This window comes from Archocentrus centrarchus, chromosome 1 (genome assembly GCF_007364275.1).
Source record: "Archocentrus centrarchus isolate MPI-CPG fArcCen1 chromosome 1, fArcCen1, whole genome shotgun sequence".
In the NCBI taxonomy this organism is placed as follows: Eukaryota; Metazoa; Chordata; class Actinopteri; order Cichliformes; family Cichlidae; genus Archocentrus; species Archocentrus centrarchus.
Genome location: NC_044346.1, coordinates 11831094 through 11859076, shown reverse-complemented (window position 1 = coordinate 11859076; position 27983 = coordinate 11831094). Strand labels below are relative to the sequence as shown.

The following is a 27983-nucleotide window of genomic DNA, read 5'->3' as shown; positions in this document are numbered from 1 at the left end:
TCAATTTGCCGTCTTACATGCGATATCTTCATTTATTCCACTTTTCACCTCGCTTTTACGTTCCTCTACAGGTCAGATATACTAGGCCACCTGTCTGTAAGTGGCACTGAAGGTAATCTCTCGGCCTAATTAAATCTTAAGCAATCAGGGCCACAGATGGAGCCGATCAGCGTGGGACGCGCCGCCTGCCAGGAGGAGTGTTCGCAGCGCACAGTTGGTCCCTTGGTGCCAGACAGAGGTGTCGTGTTATGTGAAGGAGCCAAAGGGGGATTTGCGCTGTAACATGGTTGAATTTCTTGCGTACAGCATCACGCAACAAGTTATTGAAATACTGTAAAGGAGAATGAGCGCTCGCTGCCGCCCTGCGCGTAAAATGTTCACCCGTTTTGGTTTGGAAAAGTGCGCTGAAACGTGATTGGGGACTTTAAATGGGAAATATGTTGCCCAGCATCGACCTCCACAAACCAAGAGCTCAAAGCCATGCGTAAAGGAGGAATGGGGTGCAAGGATGCCTCAGCTTCGTTCCTTCAGTCGCTCGTCCTGTCGCTGCTTTTCGCGCAGTCGCTGGGGCAGTTCTTCAACCTGACGCTGTCTGTTAAGGAGGGTCTGCCGGCCAGAACTGTCGTTGGAGATCTGGGTGCGGGCTTAAGCAGACCAAGCACCGGGTTCTTCATCTCAGAAAGCAGAGACTCGTATGTGTTCAGGGATTTGGAAATAGACGCGGACACGGGCATCATCTCCACGGCTGTGGTCCTGGACAGAGAGAGCAGAGATAAGTATGAATTTGTGGCGGCCACTCTCACAGGTGAGATGATAAAAGTGACAATAGAGGTGAAAGACGTGAACGACCATTCTCCCGTGTTTCCTTCAGAGGAGCTTGAGCTGGAAATATCAGAATTAAGCCCACCGGGGAGTCGGTTTCAGATTGAAGGTGCTACAGACCGGGATGAAGGGGAGTTTGGTACTCAGGGATACAGGATCACAGAGAGTGAGGTGGGTGACTTATTCCACTTGAGTTATCGTGGTGGATCTGAGAACCACTTCAGCCTGGATCTGGTTCTAAACAGTAAACTGGACAGAGAAACACAGGACTTGTACACGCTGACAATAGAGGCCTTTGATGGGGGGATCCCAGCCAGGACAGGGACTCTTCAGGTGAACGTCCATGTCCTGGATGAGAATGACAACCCGCCTGTGTTCAACCAGACTGAATATCACACCTCGGTGCGCGAGGATGCTCCCATCATGTCTGCTGTGTGTCAGGTGCAGGCCACTGACTTTGACCTGGGTGAGAATGGAAGACTCACCTATGAGATCAACAGGAGGCAGAGTGACCCAAACGAAGTTTTCTCTATCAATGAAACCACAGGGGTGGTCTATCTCAACAAGCAGCTTGATTTCGAGACTCAAGCTTTTCATGAGTTGATCATCAGCGCGAGAGACAACGGGGCTCAGCCTGAGTACAGCAGCACTTTTGTGGGTGTCAAAGTGCTTAATATCAATGATAACAGTCCCACTATCAGTGTGCTGTTTCTCAGTGACACAGGAGATGCAGTGGTGTCAGAGTCAGCGGCAGTCGGGGACTATGTAGCCCGGATTTCAGTGTCAGACCCTGACCTGGAGGCAGAGAGGATCACTGTCACGCTCGAGGGAGGTGATGGGAAGTTCACCCTGAAGCAGACAGATGATTTTCTGTATGCGTTGTGTGTTAACTCTGAGCTAGACAGGGAGGAGAAGGATTTGTATGAACTAAAGGTGCAGGCATCAGATTTTGGAAGCCCTCCCCTCAGCAGTGAGATGGCCTTCCTCCTGAAGGTGTCTGACATGAACGACTGTCACCCAGTCTTTGAGAAGGATGCGTATCTCATAAGCATTTCTGAGGATGCTCCTCAGGGGAGTTCCCTCATCCAGTTTCAAGCTCGAGACGCAGACGAGGGTGCAAACTCAGAAGTTAAATACTCCATTCTGAAGTCCAACCAGGACAGCCTGATCAACATCGACCCAGAGTCAGGCCTGGTCTCCACAGCTGCAGCTCTGGACAGAGAGACACAGATGGAGATATGGTTCCTGGTGGTGGCAGTGGATGGAGGGGACCCGGCTCTGTCATCCACAGCGACAGTCACGGTGCTCGTGGAAGACGTCAACGACAACGAGCCAGTGTTCGAGCAGCAGCTGTATAACGTGTCCATACTAGAGCAGAGTGATGTTGGAAGCTGCTTTTTACAAGTACGTTGGAGGATATTCAGCTTAAAGGGGTGACACTACAAAAGTCATTTATTCTCATGCGCCCTTATCGTCAGTCAGTTTGGATTTGTTTGTCCTCATTTAGATATGTGCAACTTCTAAATGTGAAGTGATCTGCGCAAATATGAGCAAATGTGTTTAATAGAAACTACAATACTATGTAGTAGTTTGCTGACAGGCGATGTGGAGAGAGTCAATTATTAGTTCAGTCTTTAAACTTTAATGCTACCATGATGCATCAACTTTAAAATAAGTGATCAGAATTTAATTTTAGAGGTTAGTAGGAGTCCAAATGCAAAACTTCAGCAATGATTTTTATGTCTTATCCAGAAGAACTACACATTATTGTGGCTGAATGGTTAAAATTAGATTTTCCATGCTAGGAGATCCACAAGATTACAATGATACTGAGTCAGGGTGTATACAGAAATCTCAAAGCTTATCTGCAAGGCAAGAAATATAATATTTTCTAATTTTTGAGAGCTGACAGTTATTAACTGACTTAGGTCATCTGGGTAGATTAATCTAATTCATCCCAATAGTTAAATTAAACCATCCCATAAGACTGAGGTCGGCATCCTGTTATTCACAGGATGGGTCTTCATATGAAATCACTTGCATTATTTTTCAGGGTCACACACACAGACCAGTGAAGCGTGTCACTTGACCTGAAACTCATTTCAGTTAGATATCAGCTAACTCGGATTTACAAAAAAAAAGATATTTGTGTGGTTTCTGAAGGCTTCACAGTAGACGTCCAGCATCTCGTGCTCTCTTGCTGTGTCTCTCTTATGTCTTATAAGACAAAAGTAGCCTTCAGTCTGTTTGCACAAAGGCATCAGTGTTCATCCTAAAGACACTCAGCATGCACCGTTTCCAGCTCAGCACTGTGGCCGTAGTATGACAGATGTGCTGCCTGGTACGACACTCCAGCAGCCATTACAAAGGAATGCTTATTTAACAGCACAATTTCTGTATACATATGTGATATTTAATGTTTATCTGGGGACTAAAAGCGAACGGGCTGTAGAGCTTTAGCTACACCTCAGCTGTCTTCAGAAAAGTGAAGACGACATCCAAAACAAACGTGAGAACCAGCAGGTGAAGAAGTAATAGGATTAACTGGCAGGTCAGTTATAAGGAAACAAATGACAAACCCTCCTCTGCGAGCACAGCTCATGCATGCGCTGCATTCTTCGAAGTAAGCCTCTGAAATTGATTGGGTTTGCGTGACTGTTCGGACCTTGACCCGTGTCTTTAAACTTCCTTTGATCAGAGGTCACAAACTGGGAGGTGATATCATCTTAGTGACTGTAAAGTCAGCGCGCTATCTGTGAAACATGTTTTCAGTCACGGTCGCAGTGAGACATGAAAGGAGCGTTGTAGGATATGAGGCGTGTTTCTGCATGTTTCCGCTGCAGTGATGGTCCTCGCCCTTTGATCGTGGCGATTTTTTTTTTATGCTTTTATTATGTTGACTTTCACTGACAAAGGAAGATAAGTATTATGATTCACAGTTACTACAAAGTGTAATCTAAAAGCTGACAGTTACTGCACTATGGAACTCCTGATTATGTGGAATAGTTTTATAAATTCTACATGAAATACTGAAAAATACCAAAACCAGATTATTTATGAAATAATTATTTGATTAGGAGCGCTTCATTGAGCACTCAAAAGTTCTTTATATGTATATGTATATTTGTGTGTGTGTGTGTGTGTGTGTGTGTGTGTGTGTTTGTGTGTGTGTGTGTGTGTGTGTGTGTGTGGTACAGTAGCATGTTATGTGAAAAGCTGACTACAATGCATTACACAATAATTTAAAACAGAAGTTAAAAGTAAAAAAATATAAGTGAACATTTCAATAAAATATCAGATAATTAAGTTTAATATAATAAATTAAAGTGGCTTTACAATGTAAAGTATCTCAAATTCAACAAAGCAAAATAAAACAATAGCAATAATTACAAAAATCTAATACAAAAAAACCAAGTACAACAAATATGATGTTAAAGTGGCTCAGTTTATCAGGGTATATAACAGCATCAGTTGACTAAACGTTTTTATATCAAGAAAAAAAAACAAAAAAAAAAAAACAGCTCCTTTGCAAAATGGACCACGCTTTGTTTTTTTCAGGAAATTCCTTTATTAGCATTCATTTATGCACTTATGTGTACACAAGCGTAATAAGATAAGGTACATGAATTAACAGTATCTCATGAACTTTGATTAATGCAGTTATTGTTCACGTTCATGTCTGTTCATAGTCAAGACCAAAGTTCTTGGGACCAAGTAAAAACGAGGCAGCGACGATGGTGAATGTGTGTTGTAATCAGTCAATTATCATTAATCAAAGATAAGTTCTTCCTCACTTCATCACCAGGGTCATCTTTGGATATGTTCAGGTAAACTTGTGTAGCAGCTTCAGGTGTATAATTTATTGTTACTAAGAAGTAAGTTCACCTAAACAAAATAATCTATCTGTGGACTTTTATCAGAAGTATTTGTCTTTGTTATTTATGTTTTTATCAAACCCGTTTTTTCAGTTTTCAGCATTGCGACCGATTCCATTAATGCTGCTTCTCGTAACACATTACTGCTTATTACTGTTATAATGAAGGATCGGGTCACCACTTTACTTGAATGGGAACCTACCTGTTAAAGCCGTGAAGAAATTAATCTTAGATAATTAGAACATAATTATGATTCTCTAAGATTCTCCACTATAACCGATTAATAAATGCATTACTCTTGAATGAAGGCATGCCTGTGATTCATTTCATGTCTGGACCTTCCCAATAGTTCATGAGATTAATGAATTATTTCATGCTTTTTTTTTGCTCATGTATGAATTCATGAAAAAAATTACAGTGCTCTCTCTCTCTCTCTCTCTCTCTCTCTCACCCACACACACACACACACACACACACACACACACACACGTAGTGTGTATTTTTATTTTTGCACCTCACATCTTCATGTCTGTATTTCTCCTCTTTTCAGGTCACTGCCACAGATGCAGACAGCCCTGAGTTTGGGACTCTGCTCTACTCTCTGTGTGATGGCTTTGACAAACAGGCCACACATCCCCTCTTCAAAATAAACCCACACACAGGTGAACTGTGTGTCTCCCAGGATATTGATCGAGATACGGGACACACGGTCCACGACATTCTGATCAAAGCTGAGGATCCAGTGAGTGGGCTTTTGGATAAAAAACAGACACACAGATCTGACATGTTGGATTTAATAAAAAAAAAAAAAACTACAGCTCTTAAATTTTGTCTCTGAATTCTGGTTCCTAATAAAATTCTGTCTTTCTCAGGGAGGCCTGAGTGCTCAAACCTACGTACACATTGAAATAGAAGACTTGAATGACAACAGTCCAGTCTTCAACCCTGAAGAGTATACCGTGAGCATCAGCAGCCACGCACAGCCTGGCACAGAAATCGTCAGCGTTATTGCTACTGACCGAGATTCGGGCAGGTTCGGACAGGTTACCTATGGCATCCTTCCTGGCGACATGTCCAGTTTGTTCGCACTGGATAAACAAACAGGTAGCGGTGTAAAGATGTGCAGACACTTTCTGTTCTAGTCTACAACACAAGTGTGTGGGGACGGCTTTCAGTAAACCAGCTGCTGCTTTTCCTGAAAGGAAAAAAAGGCTTTGTTTTCAGTGTTGGTGAAGAGTAGTGTTTTGGAGGTTTTAAACATCAGACCTCTCTGACTTGATTTGGCACATTGATCCAATCAGTAGTCTTTAAGTAACCCGTGTGACTGGCAGCCTCCATTATTCAGGGATAAACAGCTACTTACTTTGTGTAAGTCCCCATGAAATGATTGCCAGTGTCACAGCTCAGCAGGGGTGGTGCAGAAAGCCCCAAAAGCCTCAGATCCCCATGTGGCCGAGAGTAAGATAAGATTTGTGCGCAGCCAAAATTTAACACCAAATAAAATATAACATGGGTAAATTATGGGAAAAAACACTCAAGCTGATGTTGCTCTGTCTGCAGTGTTTTGGGGTTTTTTTTATGTTGACCAAGATTCAAAAAGCCAAAAAAAATTCATCCTGCTGTGATTTGAAACTATGAAAATGAGCATTCAGAAAGCAGAAAGGAACTTGCTTGATTTCTTTTATTGTCATTCAATCAACAAAATGAGCAGTCTCAAATCTTTTAAATGAAGATCAACGAAAGCTCGACTGACTGAAGTCTAATGAAACAAACCTGACTTGAACTTACTTTTCTCTCTGTAGGAATGCTCCTCCTTACCTCCACTCTGACTCACCTGGGCACAGGCAATGTAAAGCTCTCCATAACAGCACAGGACGGAGGAGGCTTGATCTCAGCCAGACCCGCAGAGGTCACAATCAATGTTTTGCGTAGTGCTCAGGCTCCAGCTGTGTTCCAGAGGTCACGTTACACTTTTACAGTGCCTGAGGACGCACCGCCAGGGACATCTGTGGGGACAGTGGAGGCCATCAACCCAACAGGTAAATGTGCATAATCTCCTCCTTACTGTCCAAGCTGCAGTTATTGCAGCTGGGTGAGAGGTCAAGGTTGATTTCAGTGATAGTAATCAGATTGTCATGACTGCAGCAAGGTGAGAAACATAACCGCTGAGGTCCAGAAACAAGACTTGAGTTACTCTGGAGGACACAACATGTACTATATGGGCAAAAGCACTGGGCCATCTACACATTACACCTACAGGACCTAGGTGTTTGAATTTATGCAATTACCGTACAATACAATTATACAGTACCATGACAATGGGACCGAAAATACCTGAGAGGTGTGGCCCAGTCTTTTTGTTCATATAGTGTAATTTATCATTCAAATTAAACTCTATACAAAGAATCTGAAAGCTTCACACACTCAAGATAAGAATAAGTTCCACAAAGTAAAGCATCCGTTTTAAAACTGACAAAAACAAAACCAAAATAACACTTTCAAAATCTAAGAAGGAATTTATGAAACTTCCCTTTGACCTGATAATGTCCTTAAGAGAGCAAATTAGTTTAAAGCAGATCCCAGATGACAGCAGTGCAGAAAAAGTGAAGCGAGCCTCAGTTTTCTGTGAGAACAGTAGCTGAATCAGTGATAAGAACAGAGTACTTTTAGTGTATTATTTGTATTTAAAGATTTAATAACATGATATACTGCATACATTAATCAGGAGTGCAAACAAAAAGAACAGGTTGCATGTTAAAGCCATAATAAAGTCATCAGGCTGTTGCTGCTCTGGATCGCCCTGCTGCAATCACTTACATTTTACTTTTGTGTTTCACTGTAAGCAGGAGTCTGAAAATCAGTTTGTTCTCTCCCTGGTTTTCTCCCACCGCTCAAAAAGAAATTGCGGTCAGGTGATTCATAAACTTTGAACTGAATGATAAGCTGAACAAGAAAAGCAAACATCTGAATCTTGAAACTTAAGATTCAGAATAGGTGGCCGTTCCACAAAGGCGTTATTAAAGCAGGATTTGTCCTGACACAGTTGAGCGATAACTGTTGTTGCTTAAATCTCCTTTCAGACGCGAAGCGGCTAAAGTTTAATCTTTAATCCCTTTGAGTCTCATGAAAACATGACAGATAATAAAGAGTCAAAGAGAGCTGTGCAATATACCGTCTCTATCAGATGCGATCCTGTTACAGATCTACACACCCTGCTGTTTCCTTGTTATTATAAATATATTTTGGAGGAGCTTTCTGTTAAATATAATAGGAGGTAATGGTGGGCAACAGTTTAAATAATAGAAGTGTTGACATCATTTGTGATTTCTGTGTAATAAAAACCTCTCTGTAGATCGTTTTGAACAATTATCTGCTCATATTCCTGTTACTTCACCGAGTCCCTTCAACAGCTAAACACCTCTACAGCAGTAGACAGTCGTTTAAGGCTGTCTAATCACTTAACAGATTAACACTTCAGCTTGAAACAGGAGAATTGGGCCTGTTTGACGGGGGTCGAGCACCATTAAGCCCCCTGCTTGTTTTAGGAGTTTGTAGTTACAGTTGAAGCACAACAAACACTTGGAGGGGATTAATGGGATCTTCTGACCTGTGCTGTAATTACTTAAAGTGTCTGTGTGTGTGTGTGTGTGTGTGTGTGTGTGTGTGTGTGTGTGTGTGTGTGTGTGTGTGTGTGTGTGTGTGTGTGTGTGTGTGTGTGTGTGTGTGTGTGTTACAAGTAAAATAGATTACAGCATGTTTCTCTGCTTGATTTATGTCACACTGAGGCTACACAGTGAGGAAGTTGTTGTTACTCTTGAACTATGAAGTAATTACATGATATATGAACCTAAGGAGGCCACATGTTACTTTTATTATTTAGATGGGATTTTTCTCTTGTTTCACAATTGACATTTTGACTGGTTCGGGGCGTATGGTAAAACCTGACTAGGTTGGACTGCAAAATAAGAATTTAATACCGCACCACTGCACTTATTTGTAAATTTGCTGGTGTAGTAATGCTTCTTGTTACCTTTTAATGAACATTCTAACTTAATTAGTGACAAAACAAACAAAAAAGAACAAAGAAATGCCAAGAAATGTAACCACCGTATGCTGTTGGAGGGGATTACAAAAAAAGACACAATTAGTGACTAGTGTGTTAGCATGTTAGATCTTAAAGTTCAGAACAGTACAATTAGAAAAAGACTGAACAAGTATGGCATGTTTGGATGGATTGGAGGAAAAAGCTTCTTCTCTCTAAAAAGAACAGCACAGCTGTCATTTGCCAACTTACATCTGACCAAGCCACAAGACTTCTGGAACAATGGCTTTTGGACAGACGGGGACAAAGTGGAGAATCACCACATATAAATATCTAATTTATGTGAGATCTTTAAATGCTTACAGTTTGTGTTTCAGTTAAAAAAATCTGTTTATTTACAGGTTCCATGGCATCTGTATCTTATCGAATCTCTTCTGGAGACCCTCAGAGTTTGTTCTCCGTTCATCCAAAGTCAGGTCTGATCACTAACCTCAAACCTCTGGATCACGAGTCTCAGCCGTACGCCCTCCTGGTTCTTCAGTCCTACACTGACGCCTCTCCTGTTTACAGCACCACCCAGGTCAACATCACTATAGCTGACGTTAATGATAATGCCCCCGTCTTCCCCAAACATGGTGACACCATCACAGTGTCACAAAGCACTCGACCGGGAACCGTGTTGTTCATTGCTCATGCACATGACTATGACAGTGGTTCCAATGGCAGGGTGCAATATTACCTGAAAAGTAGGAAAAATGGTATGTTTTTTGTTGACCACAACCTCGGCACAGTTACACTAAATCAGAGTTTACAGGCGGATCATCAGCAGATTTACAATCTGGAGATTGTGGCGAAAGATGAAGGGGAACCTCCTCTGAGCTCCACGCTGACCCTCTCAATAAACATTGACCGCACAGCTGCAGAAGAGAGTCTAGCATTTGAGACTTTGGTCTACCAAGTGGAGATAGGGGAGGGCTACAGAAAAGACACTAGGGTCATCCAAGTGAGGGCTCACCGGATCCGAGGAGCCCACATATCAAACTCGGGCATCACTTACTCTTTGGAAGGAGAAGCTGGCTTCCCTCCGGTTCCGTTTCGAATTCACCCGAAGACCGGATGGTTGTATCTCTCAGCCAACCTCGACTATGAGACAGAGTCCAAATATCATTTTCGAGTGTTGGCCAAAGAGGCTTCACTGTCAAACAGCACGGCTACGGCCACAGTGACGGTGCTGGTTCTGGACATCAATGACAATGCCCCGGTGTTCAGCAGTGAGGTTTACTACTTCACTGTGTCAGAAGGGTCATCACCACAAGGTCTGGTGGGAACCGTCAAGGCTATAGATAAGGATTCTGGGAAAAACAGCCAGCTGTCCTACCTCCTGCTCTCAGATGGGAAATTCTTCCGCATCAATGCTAAAACAGGTAAAAACGCATCAATAACACCATCTTGAAATTATCCCGTGCTTCATGGAGCACCTTTAATGTTAACCTTTATTCATCTCCTTCCAGGTGAAATCATCAACTGGGTGGCACTAGACCGGGAGCAGCACAGCCAGCACAATCTGAAGGTGATGGTGACAGACCAGGGTCACCCTCGTCTCAATGCCACCACTACCGTTCACATCCTGATCACTGACATCAATGACAATGCTCCACAGTTCACACACCTGCCAGCCAGCAAAGAGCTGAATGTGCAGGTAAGAATTATGCCTCATTTTTGGCGTCAGGACGTGTGACCTACCTTTCTCCCTTACATTACATACGTTTTAGTAAATTACAGTCACAGCTGCAATCCAAACAGGAAAGTTTCTCTGAAATATATAGCTCTGAGTGTTTTATTGTTCTCAATTATCTTTCTGTTATATTCAGTTAAAAAGCTTTGTATTGTTGTCTTTTTATGCATCAGGAAACACAACTCTGTCACTTTAGCAATGAAGCTCAAAAAACGCATCCACACCGTTTGAATTTGTCTAACGGGACAAACGGCCGCGTAATTACAGTAATGCAACGTGTTTGATCAGATGTCTCAGCTGTGAGACATAAAATTGTTAACCAGCTGTTACACAGGTAACAGGTCTATCAGCGGCGATCGCTCGGTGTTGTAGGGTTAAGCAACCAAATTTGGCACACAGGTACATCTTCTTATCCATATCAGTTAAGTACCAGGTAACCAGCAGTTGGTAACTGAAAAAATACATCAAGTATACTTATTATAAATTAACAAATTACTTTAAGCATTAATCTACTGTGAACATAAAACTATATATGTACTAAGAATAAATGAACCAAACAACTATTATAGCAACACTTAAAAAGTGTTTCCATTGGATGGTGTTATTTCTGCGGGTTCTGTGGGATCTACGTTTGATAATGAAATGACATAAAACATCACAAGACAAACATAGACTTAGTGTCATATATTAGATTCAGTTTCAAAAATCATAGTTTTGCAGTATATCTTTAGTGTATGGGTTGTTATGTTCTCATACTTATTTATGCACTCTACACATTCTCTTTATATCTCTCAGATATGGGCTGGTCTACAAACAGGATCCTTGGTCACAAACATGTTTGCCAAAGACTTGGATGCAGGAGAGAATGGAACGGTTATCCATTGGCTTGTTACAGGTGAGCTGTAAAAATGTGTCATGACTTTCCAGACTGGGATACAGATTATGCAGATTTGGTAGCATTTAATCACCATTTATTAATCACCACTCTGTTCGGATCTCTTTTCGGCTGATTTAGAAGATGACGATCTGGAGCACTTTGAGATTGACAGTAAAACTGGAGACATCAGAACAACAGAGCTGTTCAGCCAAAATGCAAAACCATACTACACCCTGAAAGTAACTGCCAGGGACAGTGGAGTCGTATCTCAGGAGGATACTGCAGTCATTCATGTACAGGTACCAGCGGTCGTCCACTATTCCTGCTACAGTTGGGGCCACACCTTTTGGAAGAGTGACACACTAGTTGATATTTTGCCTGATCTTTTCTTGCTTCTGTTTTGATCTGTTTTAATTTTGCAGCAGACTAAAGCTTTGTTCTGTTTCTGTGCTTTTCAGATTCATGGATTAGAAGATCCGTATGGCCGCTCCAACCACCAAATTGTGAGACGTTTTTTCGTCAGGGAGGACACGGAGCCTGCAACTGTTATTGGCTCCGCAGGTGTTTCGGATAAAGGGAGATTTCACTATTCCATCACTGAAGGTGACGGGAGCATTCACTTTGGCATTGACAGCTCCTCTGGTGACATATATATCAACCAGCCGCTGGATTACGAGGCTGCCATGCAGTACTTCCTCATGGTTCGTGCTGAGGATGCCAGCCTCATTCCCGTTGTGAACGTGTCCGTTCTGGTCAGTGTAATAGTGGAGGATGTAAACGACCACACACCCTGGTTCCCTGATAAACTGGTGATGTTTGGTCTGAGGGAGGACGCTGCAGCTGGATCTCTGGCATTTGCTTTTCATGCCAGAGACGCTGATGGGACCTTTGCAAACAGCGCCCTCCGCTATACGCTCACCTTTGACCCTGAAGTCAGCGGGTCACCATCACGCTTCCCCTTTCAGATCGACCCTTACACGGGGAGCCTGACTGTAGCAGCACCTCTAGACCGTGAGAGCACCCCCAGCTTTGCCTTCACTGTAACAGCCACAGATCAGGCAAAGGAGCAGAATGAGCGTAAACAGACGTCGGTGACAGCTCAGGTCTTCCTGTTGGATGCGAATGATAACCGACCGGTGTTTGTATCAGCGGACACAGCTCAGGTGATGGAGGACGCAGAAGTGGGGAGTTTGCTGCATCATTTTGTGGTCATAGATGGAGATCAAGGTGAAAATGGGGTTGCGTCCTTCTCTATTATTTCTGGAAACACGAAAGGCTTGTTCACACTGGAGGAGAAAACAGGTATTGTGATTTTTGCACAGTGGAAATAAAATTTGTTCTAAATGAGATTTTGCTTAAAAAATGTATCCTAACAAAAACTCACTGGACACATCAGACACATATCAGAACTACAAGAAGCCCTAATGATTCACTCTTATTAACTAAGTGAATTAAAACATCAAACATATTACTTTTAAATTTGCCAGTTCATTCTTCTTCTTTGATTTTCTTCCTTCTTTTTCAGGCCTCTTGCTTCTCTCTGCCCCGCTGGATTATGAGACAGAACGTTTCCACCGTCTAACCGTTCGTGCGGTGGACCATGGCCTCCCCTCACTCTCCTCCACCCAGACTCTGACAGTGGAGGTCGTGGATGTGAATGACCAGGCACCTGTGTTCAGTCAGACCATCTACGCCGCCATTGTGGCAGAGAACAGAGACCCTGGAGAGCCAGTGATCAGGGTCTCTGCCACTGATGAGGATTCAGGTAATAATTATTAGCTGCTTGATTGGTAATAAATCAGTGGTTATATCATCAAGTAATAGTTAAAATGGGAAAGTTACAATGAAGAAAGAAAGAAAGAAAGATCCTATACATGTTTTGTCCAACCAACCCATAAAAATTAAAGATAGGAATTTTACTGTCACACAAGATGTATAATAGCAGTATATATATGAGAGAAAAAGTCAATCTGCTGAGCGTGAAAGCTTATTATTGTCTATCTCAAAAACATTTTAGAAGGTTCACCGTTAGCTTTGGCTTTGATAACTGAACAAAGTCTATGACAACTGTGCAAACTCAGTTCACTGATTAAATCTGGTGAAGTTTGAATGTATTTTTTCTCACAATGCATTTGTTAGCTTTTGTCAAATACAGTAATTTTCCAAATATACATTTATGCATTTAATAGCATGAAATAGTCCTGCTGTTGAAGTGGAAATGGCAGTATACGTCAGAGGTACCTAGATGGCAGCACTAGCCTGTGTCCATGAAGCTGAAAACCACTGGTCCACTAACCAGAAAAAGGTGAATACATCAAAATGAAATAAGAGCCAAAGAGCAAAACTACAACTTTTTCTGGCAAGAGAAAGTACAACAGTCCATGTTTATTATTCATTTTTAAAGCATAGTTCCATGTGACAAAATGCAGCTGAGCTTCCATAATGAACTTCAGCACTGCTGTTTGTTTACCCCATTAATAATTTAATTAAAACCACACCCTGCCCTTTTCCTCATATACTGTTCAGTTTATGTCTGTTTCACATGCTCTGCTCATTGTACATCCCACCGAATCTCATTCATCTGACTCTTTAATCATATTCTCAAATCTACACATCAGTCCTGTTTATTTTAACGCATCGTGCACAGGGCCTTCCAAATCCCGTTTCGTCTCCTCACTGTTGACATTAGGAATATTTTTAAATACTGGAGATGGAGGACGTGCGGCAGGGGGACCTGTACAAGGAGGGGTTTCAATGTGAACTAACATTCTTGGGGGTGAGAATTGTCCAAGAACAGCAAGCAGACAGCTCCTCTGGGAGATCTGAAAGGTCCTCTCTCATGATGATTTCCATAATCCAAGCCATCTGTGCCAATAGGCGCTGTGTGTTCTCATCCATCTCCTCGAATCGCCTCGTCTGGCAGCTCGGCCTGCACTTCCACCAGTCTTATTTGATTATCATGTGTTTTTTTTTGTTTTTTTTTCCCGCAAACTCTCACCAGAGATGACCGTTGTTTTGTGTCTGTGATGATCTCTGTATGTAGTTTCCATGTGCTGGAGTCAATCACAGGAGATGTGCAACATGAATGAGTGTGACAGCTAAACTTCGAGGACCTTCTGGATTTCACTTTGTTAAGCAAGAGTTGGGATGTTGGGAGGGATTTCTTTTTTTAAAGAAAAACTGTGTTGCCTTTGTTTTCAAAAGAAGAGTTTGATTACTTACAAAGAGGTTTGATGGTAAGATTTAATCACTGCGTCAGGCTTGCTTTGGGACGCCTTTGCTGAAACTTCAGTGTTTTCATCGAAGCGTATAGAACACTTTAGTTGGTGTCCAGAGTGGAAATTATTTTGGTTGTTTCTGCACAAGAGACACAAGTGTGTCATTTTACACCAAAAGAGTTATGAAAACACACCTGACAGAGTTTTGCAGTTCCGACACCTACCAAACAAACTAAAAGCAAAAACTAAATCCAATCAGCAAATTAATATTAAATAAAAGAAGTAGGGTAATCCAGTCATGTGCTTATAAAGCTTCATAGAAAGTAGCAAAAAGACATGCAGATGTCCCATGATTCCTGATCCATGATTCATGACCACAGTTTGCGTGTAAAGTTGAAGTGAACTGTACGTTTCTTTAATCAGAAGCAGCAATAAAAATGAACTGACTTAAACTGAAACTGACTGACTGATATTGATATAGATTCCAAGACTACAACTATCAGTTTTGCTGGAGAAAAGACCATAAAAATACACTGTGTTGTTTTAGAAGTAGTTGGAATTGGAAGTTTTTTCTTGGCCCAATAAAACTACCATGTAGCCTCCATAGTAGAGCATATATGTAATGTAACTCAGTATATGATATTTGATCATCTGGGTTGTTGTTTCTTTCCAGAGAACCCACCAGCTGAGACCTATTAGTCAATCCCTCCAATAATAGGACCTTAATTTTCCTTTTTTTTTTTTTGCCCGAGCATTTGTTTTGAAGTCCATCACAGCGCTTACATTAGCCTCCTCTGTCCATTCCCTCAGAGGAGAATGCTGTGGTGTGGTACAGTCTGCTGCCGGGTCCCGGCTACGAGCTCTTCAGCATCAACCCATACACCGGCCTGATTACCACCACCTCCTACCTGGACAGAGAGCAGCAGCGGTATTTTACTCTCAGAGGTAAGACGCACAAACATCTGTGAGTACTAAGTAATAACATTTAATAACAGCTCCCTATCTTGCCAGAAATAAAACATGTCTCTCTTAACAAAATTAGAAAACCTAATTTGAGGCTTAATAAGCTCCAGGGATAATGAGCAGATGTGCAACATAATGCGGTAAAAGTCACATATTTAATATCACAAGGTATCAGAATTTAGCTCAGCAGCTGAGTAAATGAGTGATCACCAATATGTTTGCTTTGCTGTAATAAATCAGAGCAATACGGTGCAACATAAGTGGTAAAAGGAAATCTTGTTAATTTTTGTAACTAGTGACAAACACTCCAATCACTCATACACCCCTGTGCAAAAGTCTTGAGCCACCCCTCATTTCTTTAAATTTTTCAGGAAAATGGGAAATACGTGCAGTGATTTGTTGACACATCTGCAAACATACACTGAAATACAGTATATAAGTTTGCAAAATTCTAATGGGCTTGAAAGGCAGTATTTGGTATGACCACATTTATTCTTCAACCTGAACTCTCTGAGGCAGCTTTCTTGTCATTTCTTTAAGCAGTTTCAGGAATAGTTCTCCAGTTTTAAAGAGGACATTCAAAGCTCTTCTTTGGGTGTTGACTGCCTTTTGTTCTGTTCCTCTGTCAAGATGATCCCACACTGCTCCAATAATGTTGAGGTCCAGGCTCTGGGGAGGCCAATCCATGACTGATAGTGCTCCATTGTTTGTTTTTCTATCCAGATATGCTTTTACTGCACTGGCAGTGTGTTTGGGAAAATTGTCATGCTGAAAAATAAAGCCACTGGAAATCAGACTGTTTTCAGATGGTACTGCATGGTAGATCAAAATCTGATGGTACTTTTCTGTGTTCCCTGTGTGTTAAGATCCCCAACACCACCAAAACCATGACAGAGCCGCCACCACTGTGTTTTGTTCAAGATGGAAAATATCAAATTAAGGGGTGGCTCAAGACTTTTGCATGGTACTTAAGATCAATGAAAATTTGTATAATTGACCCTGAGCAGGATAAGTGGAAGAGAATGGCTGGCTGGCTGGCTGGCTGGCTGGATGGATGGATGGATGTTTAATTACAGCCTCCCAGGCAGAAGATATGATCACTAGGAAAGGCACTCTGTATGGAGATGCTGACCTGCTCTGTTATTGCATCACTAATGGTTATGATCAAGATATCTTGAGGAAAACTGGTTCTGAAGACATCTCATCTAATGTGACAGTAGTGATACAAAAACAGGAATTAGATTTTTTTTATAACACATTCCTTGCTTAGCCACACACTTATGTCAATAATTGTGCGAGATCCTCCATTTGAAGGGTTATACAAATATCTTTCATTCTGTAGCCTCTCTTTTGTCATGCTTCACGGGAAAAGTCATAAAGAATTCAAGGTCGACCTTCTGCATTAAGGCGAAATTATTCAGCAGACTGATTTATGTTAAGGAAACATCAGACTTTAAAAGGACTGAGCTACAGTATATTTAACCTCTGCTGACTGCACCGCTGCATCCTCTGTCATTTCAAGTGTTTGCTTTCACTCTCGCATGAGTAAGTGCAGTAATTACATGCAACCTATTCAGCAGCATTTGGTGATTAAAAATACTTTCAGATGTTTTATCATAATATTTGTACAGTTGCCTGTGTAATGAACAATTAAGTCCCAATAATAAAATATAATAACAGGAAGGCCTGAATGTTTAGAAGCTGCACCAAAATCTCACAGGGCTTAATGGGAAACGCTGAAATATGTGGCGACAATTTTCTCTGGCTGTAAATGATTTGGAAAGAAGTAAAAAAAGTTCTCTTCAGCTTGTGTTAAAAGCTGTTGATAAAATCTATATTGTTTTTCCTGCTGTTAAACATCCAATCTGGCCACAGTATGTGTTCATTCGGACCCAGACGGTTGACTTACATGAGGCCCATGCAGGGTCCATGCATAGCCCATGCATGCATGGACTGTATGGGTCCGTATGAACACATATTCAGGGCCGGTTAAAATCTATCTGGGCAAACCCCTGTAGGGCCACCATGGAAACCGCGGACAAAACCTTATGGGGCCCATAATGTTTGCCCTTGCTTATTCCATATGGGGCCCACCTAGGAGTGCTGGCAGGGTGTCGGCATCACCCGGACCTTGCTTCGAACAAGCCCAAAGCTAATTAGCATGCTAATTAACCTTAGCCCTACCCCACACACACACATGCACACCGGGCTGAAATTTTTTCCTGGTTAGAACCCTGCAATTTCTATTGACTGTTACTGATAATATGTACAGTATAGAGAGGGAAGGTTATTATAATGAGACATTTGGACATTAAGACATTGGGTCATAAACTCGTTTACAATAGCTGCGTTTTGTATTCAGTGCTAATAGCATTAGACACTTGTTTTAAAGTGTTGTATAATAACTGCTGTTGGTTTCAAGTATTTGACGATTTCAGTGAAGAAAAAACTGATGCGTAAGCCTAGGTGTCATTTCCTTTTGATTCCTGTCTGCAGTCCAGGCTCGTGACAGCAGCGCACGGCCTCTCTCGAGTACAACGACGGTACTCTGCTCTGTGCTGGATGACAATGACAACCCCCCAGAGTTCATGCAGTCATCCTTCCGCATTAGCCTCCCGGAAAACCTTCCTCCTGGGGTCGTCCACACTGCCCAGGCCTCTGACCCAGATCATGGAGAAAATGGCACCATTCACTACTCCATACTTGGTGAGGAACTCAAATCTTGTTCTATATTTCAAGCGACTTGAAACTTTTTACCTCTAATTCACGCTGTCATTCAGAGATGAACAGTAAGTGTTGAGATCAAGATTTGGCTACACCTCTTAATCTTTGAATTGAAGTGTTTTCAGTCCTATTGCCACAGGTGTATAAAATTAAGCACCTAATGATGCAGTGTGACTACAAACATTTGTGAAAGAATGGACTGTTCCAAAGACCTCCCTGAATTCAAGTGTGGTACTGTAAAGATGCCACCAGTGCAACAAGCCCATTATCAGCTCCCACAAAGTGGCAACTCATGCAAAGTTACAGAGCGGGGTCGCTGACACTCTGTTGGCTCACTAACTGCAGAGCTCCAAACCTCTGGCATTAGCACTGTGCACTGGGAGCTTCATAGCATGGGTTTCCATAGCTGAGCAGCTCCTGTAGGTGTAATGTGAAGGTGGTCCAGTACTTTTGCTCATATAATGTATTTAAAATAGAAATCAGAGACAAAGACTTCATCACAATTAAACACTTGCACAAATTGCCTGTAGTAAATGTAGATGCAGTTTATCTACTGACTTCTTGGTTCAACATTAAGCTATTGTAGGTAGGTAATTATGTGCATTTGAAATTTTTCTGCATGAAGAGATTATTAGCATCAGCTCAAGTAGACACACAAATTTGCTTTGACCTTCAAATAAACTAAACAAGCAATATTCAAAATGGGTGACCACCTGACAGCTTGTCTTGAAATAAGTAGTAAATATTATCTATGATACAAGATATCAAAAGTTATTTTTCTAAGTGCATTGTCACCAGAAGTGGCCAAAGTTAAATCTTCCTTTAATTCCATTCCACTATTGGTCCACAGGTGAGGACTACAGAGGTCGGTTCACCATCAACAGTCACACAGGAGTCATCAGCACCACACAGGTCCTTGACCGGGAGGAAACGCAGAATTACACACTCACCATCGAGGCCCGCGACTACGGCCCTACCCCACTCAGCTCCTTCACCCAGCTCCATCTAGTGCTGCTGGACCAGAACGATAACGTCCCCTCCTTTACCCGCAAGAGCTATCAGGCCTCCATCAGCGAGGGCCTACCTGCAGGGGCTGAGGTCCTGCGTGTAACGGCCTTCGATCCTGATGAAGGGTCTAACGGGGATGTGACTTACTCCCTGACAGAGGATAATAGCCAAGGGGCTTTTTTAATCGACGCCTTCACAGGAGTGATCCGCACCACCAGGTCTCTGGATAGAGAGAGCAGAGCTCAATATAGCCTCAGAGCTGTCGCTACCGATGGCTGCACTCAGGGACCGCTGAGCTCTGTGGCATCAGTCGCCATACAGGTGGAAGATGTGAATGACAACATGCCCGTCTGTGAGCATACTCCCTTCAATGCATGGGTTTCCATGAGGACGCTGCCAAACCAGATAGTTACCACAGTGATAGCAACAGACGGGGATCAGGGTGAGAATGGGACAATACATTATATGTTATCAGACGAGGAGAATCTGTTTGACATCAACACCGAGTCGGGAGAGATTTCACTGAGAAGACGAGTGAGAGCAGGCTTCTCTGGGAGGAAGTTGCAGGTTGTCGTTTCAGACAGAGGGCATCCTGCTCTGACCTCTACCTGCCTGGTTTTTATCCATCTGAAGGGAGAACATGAAGGACTGCAGTTCACAAGCAAAGTGTACAATGCCAGTATCAAGGAGAACAGCAGAGCCGGTGTGTTTTACCACCTCTGTTCCTCTTGTTTTCACTTATACTGCTGTAAACCTCATTAATCTTTCCACTTCTTCTTTCTCAAGGCACTTGGATTGCGAAGGTGGAGGCCAACGACCAAAGCAGCGGCAGACAAAGAATAACATACACCATATTTAGTGGCAACGAGAACCAAGTTTTCTCCATCAACCGTCACACGGGTAATTAATATATGAGCTCAAGTTAATAACACAAATGGTCGATTATTGTATTTTCCTTTCCGCAAGAGTATCCAGAACGAAGCTTTTTAACAAGTAAAACCTTCTAATCCCACCATTTGGAGCCCCTAAAAAAAGATCCAGCTTTTCTGGTTCTTCTGTTTTTTAAATGCACAAGTATTTCAAAACGATGTATGATTTGATCATATTTTCCCCCCAAATTCCTTTTTTTGACTCATGTCTGCATAAAGTAATGATGCAGACACACTCAGACTCAAGTACACGATCTCATACTGATGTTGGACTGAACGTTCACCACAAAAACTTGAACCTAAAAGTATTTCTGTCGACACCTTTGTTGACAGATTAGAAGTTGTGTTTTTCTTTCCACTTTCCACATTAATTGGTGAAAAGAGGCCAAAGAGGAAAGGGCCCCGATCAAAGTAGGGCATGAGATAAAATGTTGATTAAGATTTGGATTTATGACACGCATTTAAAATAAATTGGCTTGATATTAACTGAGCTGTACTCCCGAAGATGTTTTTTGAGTGCAGTTTTTACCTTCATGTTGCCTTCTTGTGTAGGTGAAATCCGAGTGCAGAAAGATAACTCTCTGGACTTTGAGGTGAACCCCCACATCCAGCTGGTGGTTCTGGCTGACAGCGGGCTGCAGACAGCTCACTGCAGGGTCTCCATAAACCTGCTGGACATCAATGATAACGCACCACAGTTTGAACACAGCAGCTACAGAACTGCTGTCTGGGAGGGCCAAGTGCACAACACCTACATCATGCAGGTAAACACTCAGTATTAAAGCCCTCTTTGATGTGCAGTGCATGAAATGATCCCACTAATGCTAACCGTGTCCCATGTTTTCAACAGGTGTTTGCCTCCGATGCTGACAGTGGCATGAATGGGCAGCTTGAATACTCCATTTTATCCGGTAACCTTAACGAAGCATTCATTTTGGACTCTGTACGAGGCATCCTTGCTACCAATGTTTTACTGGACCGTGAGATCACTCCATCATACAAGTATGCTCCAACTGCACAAGAAATAATATTAAGTAAACCTTTATTGCATGCATAAAATTGATTCTACTTCTGAAATGGAGTCAGCAGCCCCTTTCCACCTAGAGTGATGTGTTTCTTCTACTGCACTTGTTTGTAAATGTAAAAGCATTTAACTGGCATAAGGCAACAATTATTTTGTTGGCATTTTACAGTTTACAACCTTCCTTACAAAAAGAAAGCAAACCCTGTTTCAGTTCTAGGATTTTACATATCAGGGCATAATAAAAATAACATGGTCCTTAACAGGTCTTAAGATTAAATAAATACAACCTCAGATGAACTAAGAGATTTCTGCACAGCACTTTGTTTGTAGAAAACCAAACACAGAATATCAACATGTGCTGATATGCTCCAACACCTCATACCAACTGTCAAGCACGGTGGTGGTTCCTCCACAACAATGTGAGAGACTGATAAAGACGTACAAAAAAATTATTACTTTAAGTTATTACTGCTAAAGGTGGTTCTATAAGCTGCTAAATTGTGGGGTGTGCTTAGTTAACTTAGTAAATAATGAATCAGTGTAATATGTCTTGTGTTGTTGTTCATATGAGATTGTATTTATCTCATTTAAACCTTGTTATATTATTATAGATTAAATTTAGCTAGAATTGATCTAAAACTCAATTCTATTATTTATTGTTGTTGTTATTTTCTATACAATATACTGTAATTCCTAATTTCCTTCCTTACTACCTATATTACAGGCTGGTTCTACAGGCAGTAGATAGAGGGAATCCTCCACTGAGCAGCACCGCCACCGTTAGGGTCCAAGTGGTAGACATCAATGACAACAGCCCCACCATTCCCCCCATGGAGCCTGTAGTTATAACTGAGAGTAAGCCTAACCACTGTCACTGCACTGTTCTTCCATTTCTTTTAATGAATGTCTTCAGTGGATTAATACTTGCAGTATTGTAGAACAGGACTTAAATCCAGATTTACTACAGTTAAAACTACAATCTCTGCTATTCTCTGCCTAGATCTGCCAGCAGGTTACATGGTGACCCAGGTGACTGCAAACGACGTTGACCTGAGCTCGATTATCACCTACAGCTTTTCAGACAACAGTAGCACCAATATCCCCTTTGCCATCGACCGCTATACAGGTGTCATTACCCTGACTCGAGCCCTGGACTATGAAGAGCAGACAGAGTACGCTCTGACAGTCTGGGCGTCTGACTCAATTCACCAGACCACTGGAGAGGTTAAAGTTCAAGTACTAGATGTCAATGATAACGCCCCAGTCTTCACCCAGGACTCCTACCAGGTGCAGATATAAGATTTATCAGTCAAAAGGTAGAAAGCATTCATAAGTTTAATTATGTGGCACAAAATTATGCAAAAATTATCCGGCCTAATTGAATGTAAGTTAGGAAAGGAGGTGTGATGTGGAAAGCGTAAGAACCCAATACATTTTGGAATGGATCCAGAACATTTTCCGCAGATGTGATTTGATAATTGTTTTTCTCTTGAAGGTGGAGCTGTCAGAGCTGGTCTCAGCAGACACGTTTGTTTTGTCGGTGTCAGCCACCGACAGAGATTCTGGACTCAATGGCGAGATCAGCTACAGACTGCTTTCATCTCCACTGCAAGGCTTTTACATCCAGCCAGACAATGGTAAGTAACAGTACAACTCATGAAAAGGGGAAATAGCATGCCTTAACAATGGGCACAGAGAAAGCCTTTGCCTGATTGGGAGCAGCTCAGGATACCGCATGAAATGATACTGGGACTTTTTCTTCTGCCAGTAGCATTTTAGCAATGTGGAAATATATCTTTAAAGTCTTGTGCAAATGAGGTTCTTGGACAAGAGAGAAAAAAAGGCAATTAGAAGTTATTGAGAGAGAGTGCTTTGGATGAGCCATGCCTGTGTTATTATCTCCCTTTTGATGATCCCTAAGTTGAAATCAGACTGGCTCCCTTCAGTTCTGGCCAGTTTTTTTTTCACTCAAGAGTAATTTATGTACTTCTGCCAGGTTAGAACCCCAAATTTAATATCAGAGAAATGCATTTTCCCTATTTTGTGGTGAGAAGCACTAATGGAAATTTGCAACAATGTTGCCGAAAGCTGTGCACTTATTATCCAAAACTACATGGAGCAGTGTATCTCTGTTTTTCCACAAACAGGGAATTGGGCTGTTTCAGAGTAGTAGCCTCAGAGTGAATATAGTCGTCCTGTAGAAAAACTTAAGTGGCAGTGAAGTGGAATAATAAATTGGATGAACAGACACTTTGTTGCCATTCAACAAGAAAATTACCCTTCCAGTCTGCACATGGAATTTATTTAGGAATTTATACACAGAAATAATGTTGCAATGCTATGTCTAATGGCCAGGGCAATTTTGATTTAACTCTCAGTACGTTGTTATACAAGCAGACACATGATTTTGATCTTAAGAGAAGCAAATATTCTATTTTTCCCACTTAATTCTGTTGTTACTTGTGTTATATGTTCTCAAAATATTTGATTATTTCCAGATTTAGGTGTCATGAAAATACAAGTTTTCTCATGTCTTTCTGCAGCATTTGGAATCATGTTTTTTACTACCTGAAATTTTAGCTTTGTCCTTATGCTTGCAGAAATCAATTTTAGAGCTTATTGTTAGAGCTTTGTAGTCTAAATCAAGTTCCTGCTGCAGCTATCTATTTCTATCACAGATACACAATAACTGGGAGTTTCTAATATTTGACATTTGCTGTCACATAGTTAGATCCCTATATTGAAAAAACAAGAATACTCATCTAGCAATTATGGCTTTTTGGTAGAATATTCACCTTTATGTTAATAGGCTTTAGCTTGAGCCTATGATTATATGCTGGAAGTAATGCATCAAGCTGACGTTGATCAAATTAAGCAGCTAGCTACCAAAAATATACGGCTGTCATTTCAGCCAACAAACCACAGCCTGCTTATGTACAGATCAAGAATCCATCATTTCAGGGCACCAGGGTGGCTCAGTGGATAAGCAGGCAATCATGTATGCCGTGTGGAGGTGCAGGTGGCCCGGATTTGCGTCCTGACCTGTGGCCATTTACTGCATGTCTTCCCCCATCTCTCTCCCCCTGGTTTCCTGTCTCTCTCCACTGTACACTATTGAATAAAGCTGCAAAAGGCCAAAAACATAATAATAATCTGTTGTTTCAATTTACCTTTGAACTTTGAGTACTAAATCTGCTGCAGTTATTGAGAACTGCATACATGCTGTGCGGGAATGGAAAATCTGACCTTTAAAGAAAACTCGCCAGCTCATGGAAATATATTTTATTTTGCAGGGTCTGTTTTTACCAACAAGCCATTAAAGGCCATCACAAACAGTAACCTGATCCATCTTCTGGTTGAAGCAAGAGATAGAGGAGATCCTGTTCACTCCACTGTCACCTCCATAGACGTGCTGATTTTGGACACCAACGATCACGAACCTTTGTTTTACCAGGACATCTACACGCTCACCGTCCCAGAGGACACGCCTTTAGACACCACCCTACTGACTCTTTCTGCAGAGGACCAAGACTGGAGCCCTGAAAATACCTATTTGGACTATACCATCATCAGGGGAAATGAGGAGAAAAGATTCTGTCTGGAAGTGAAAATGGTTCAAGTTGAGAATCAGATAAAGAATGTTGGAAAGCTTGTTCTTTGCAACACTTTAGACCGTGAGACCACCGAGAGCTACGCACTGACAGTGAGCGTGTCTGATCGCGGAACGCCTCCGCTGAACAGCTCAGCTGTCATCATGGTGACTGTAACAGACTGCAATGACAATGTCCCTGTCTTTTCCAGCACAGAGTACCACGCACAAGTAAGTGAAAACAGCCAAATAGGCACCAAACTGGTCCAGGTCAGTGCCCAGGATCCTGACCTAGGAACCAATGGTTTGGTGCAGTATGACATCATTTCTGGGAACAGCAAAGGTCACCTTAAGCTTGACCCTCAGTCTGGCCTTTTAGTAGTTAACCACTCTCTTGACTATGAGAAAGACTCAAAATACATCCTCACCATCAGAGCGTCTGATGGTGGCAAATCATCTGAAAACCATAAAGTTGCTTTCACAGTCGTCTTCATCGCGGTTGTGGATGAGAATGACAATACCCCATACTTCATGTTCCCTACAGTTAACTGTACTGTGCTGGAAAACCTCCCTGCATTTACCCACGTATGTTCTGTCCATGCTGTTGACAATGACTTAGGCCCTTATGGGCAGCTCACCTACTCTATTATGTCCTCCTGCTTCATGGACTATGGCATTGGTAACCCAGAGAGGAAGGAGGCCTTTGCTATCGATCCCCTGACAGGCGACATTCACACCAGACAAACCTTTGACTATGAACGAGAAAGTGAGTACTGTTTTGTAGTGGAGGCCAGAGATAAAGGTGACAAAGCTGCTACAGTGAGAGTCCAAGTGAATATCAAGGGAGTGGATGAGTTCAGTCCGGTCTTTACCCAGAAGCAGTATCATTTTCTCCTGCCAGAAAGCGTCAAGCCTGGAGATGCAGTCGGTCATGTGATGGCAATGGATCATGATGGCGGTGTGGACGGGCTGGTGGAGTACTCACTTGTGAATTCATCACCTTTTTTCTCCATTAACAGAACAATTGGGGCCATCTTTGTTACTGCTCCTGTGTATCGTAGAGCAGGTAGCCGTGCCAGTAAGGACATGGTAGAACTGGTTGTTTCTGCAGGTAGTCCCAGATTAGGCTCCAGGACTACAACCTGCTTGGTTTTCGTCAATATCTCCAGCTCAGCGGAAGCACTAACTGGAGTCCCCCTGGATACTCACATGCTCAGTCTGACTGTTTCATTAATCATGCTTCTCTTTCTCCTTATCATTTTTGTGGGCTTGGTTCTCAGATGTAAAATCAAAGAAGCAGCCATCAGAAAGACCGCTGCCATCGCTGCACACTTAAACCATGGCACATGCTCACTTACTAGATGTAATAACCAAACACAAAGTTCCCTATCTTTGCATGAGATTACACGGCCAAGCATCATGTTGACCAAGATGGACATCTCAAACCCATACCATCCATCAGACTCAAGTGGCCGGGGATCAGCGGAAGGCGAGACAGCTGAGGACCGGGAGATCAAGTGGATCAATGAGTACCCCTGCCGTAAGAGAGACGAATCCGCCCAGAAGTCCACAGAGATCCCAGACTCTGCCTTACCTGGGGATAATATGTCTTATCATTCTATCGATGTAGGACCAGAGCACATCCTATCAGTCAATAAATGTTTAGTCTCAGGGATAGCCAGCACAGAAAGTCTCCATCATTTCAAAGAGGAGGGAGGAGGTGAGGGATTACTCCCTGGAATACTCAGGATGAGAGATTTACAGGAGAACATGGGGATAAAAGGGTTTGCCCCCCTTTCTGAAGCTCAAGCCTCTGCAGATTCTCTCTCCTCACTGGTGTTTCTAGACGAGGAGTTGCAAGGTAGCTACTGCTGGGACTACCTTTTGGACTGGGAACCACGTTTCCAGACTCTGGCCTCTGTATTTACTGATATTGGGATGCTCCCCGATGAGGAACTTCAAGGCGGCCATGAGGACTTAGCAGCAGAATCGAGCTGTCTCATGTACCCACCACCTCTTATAACAGGAGTAGCTCAGCCGGGCATAAGGACTGTTCCTCCACGAAAGCCGGGGCGCGTGCCAAGCCTCGGCAGAAGATCCTCCTACCGCAAATATGCTTACTCCCCCCTAGCCAGGAATACTGGACTTACCCCTTCAGCCATGACACCTAATTTCTCACCATCACTATCTTCTCTCACTATTAGGACCCCCAGTGCCTCACCAGTTGTCTCAGACACTGGAGTTGGAGGGATCAGACTTGACTCTGGGCCCCTCACCGCAAGCCTTTTAGAGGCAGAAATACAGGTGTAGACATGAACTTTGATTAAGTGACATTCAGCTCCATCTGCGATTCACGTTCTGAGGTTTTTTAGGGGATACTGCACAGTTTGGTTTTGATTTTATTGATATTCAGATATATTCCTGGACTTCTTTCCATAATCCTCTCATCATCCATTTGTATGGTTTTAAAGGGGTGATACAACGCAGTAATATTCTTTGGAAGGTAATGAAATCGTTTCCATCGAGGGCGACTTCATAACTCACTTCAATAATAATACTAAACTAATATCAGGAAAACTCTGAACTAAAGTCTGTCTTGCATTATATTCTTGTTATGCACACATTTGAAAAAGAGCAGATGGTATAGTCAGCAATTAATTACTGAATGTTTTATTGTAAACATGTACATGAGCAGAAAATGAAACACTTTGTTATTGCAGTTGGTCGCAGCTTCTAAATGGAAACTTTTTCATGGTTGATTTAACTTTAATAACCAAAGAAAGGCAATATTTTTCTGTGGTTAGCTATGTCTATCTTCTTGGAATAATAAAAATGGTATTTTAAATCCAGGCCTGTTTTTTGCCTCTCTTGTTCATATATTCTCCCAATAAATCCCAGTGAAAAAAAGAACAAATATTATTCCTTCAATCTAAGGCTTAATTTAATATTATTTTAATACTGTTGAAGCAATACAGTTTAGGGATTCACTGACAGAGTTTGTACAGATTCAAAGTAGACGATTATGCTGTTTTTGCTGTTGCTATTCATAAACCAGTTCCAGATTCTTGTAATTTTCTCATGACAATATCTTCATGATTGTTTCTGTGTGTGCTGACTGTAAACTGTGGGCACCCTGTTAATAAACAGCACTTTATGTATAATTTTCAGAGAATTGTA

At 42.1% G+C, this 27983-nt stretch overlaps 1 protein-coding gene across 1 annotated transcript; it reads left to right on the top strand.

Moving 5' to 3' along the window:
- The first annotated feature begins 196 nt into the window (after positions 1-196).
- dchs2 (dachsous cadherin-related 2) lies at positions 197-27983 on the top strand. Its single transcript, XM_030736523.1, has 20 exons — positions 197-2226; positions 5248-5439; positions 5570-5801; positions 6500-6736; positions 9141-10163; positions 10251-10438; positions 11270-11369; positions 11490-11650; positions 11810-12653; positions 12877-13116; positions 15380-15514; positions 18029-18238; positions 19107-19967; positions 20051-20164; positions 20746-20957; positions 21044-21195; positions 21942-22072; positions 22218-22504; positions 22713-22854; positions 24511-27983. The coding sequence occupies exons 1-20, from the start codon at positions 481-483 to the stop codon at positions 27114-27116; spliced, it is 9813 nt and encodes a 3270-aa protein (XP_030592383.1). The 5' UTR covers positions 197-480; the 3' UTR covers positions 27117-27983.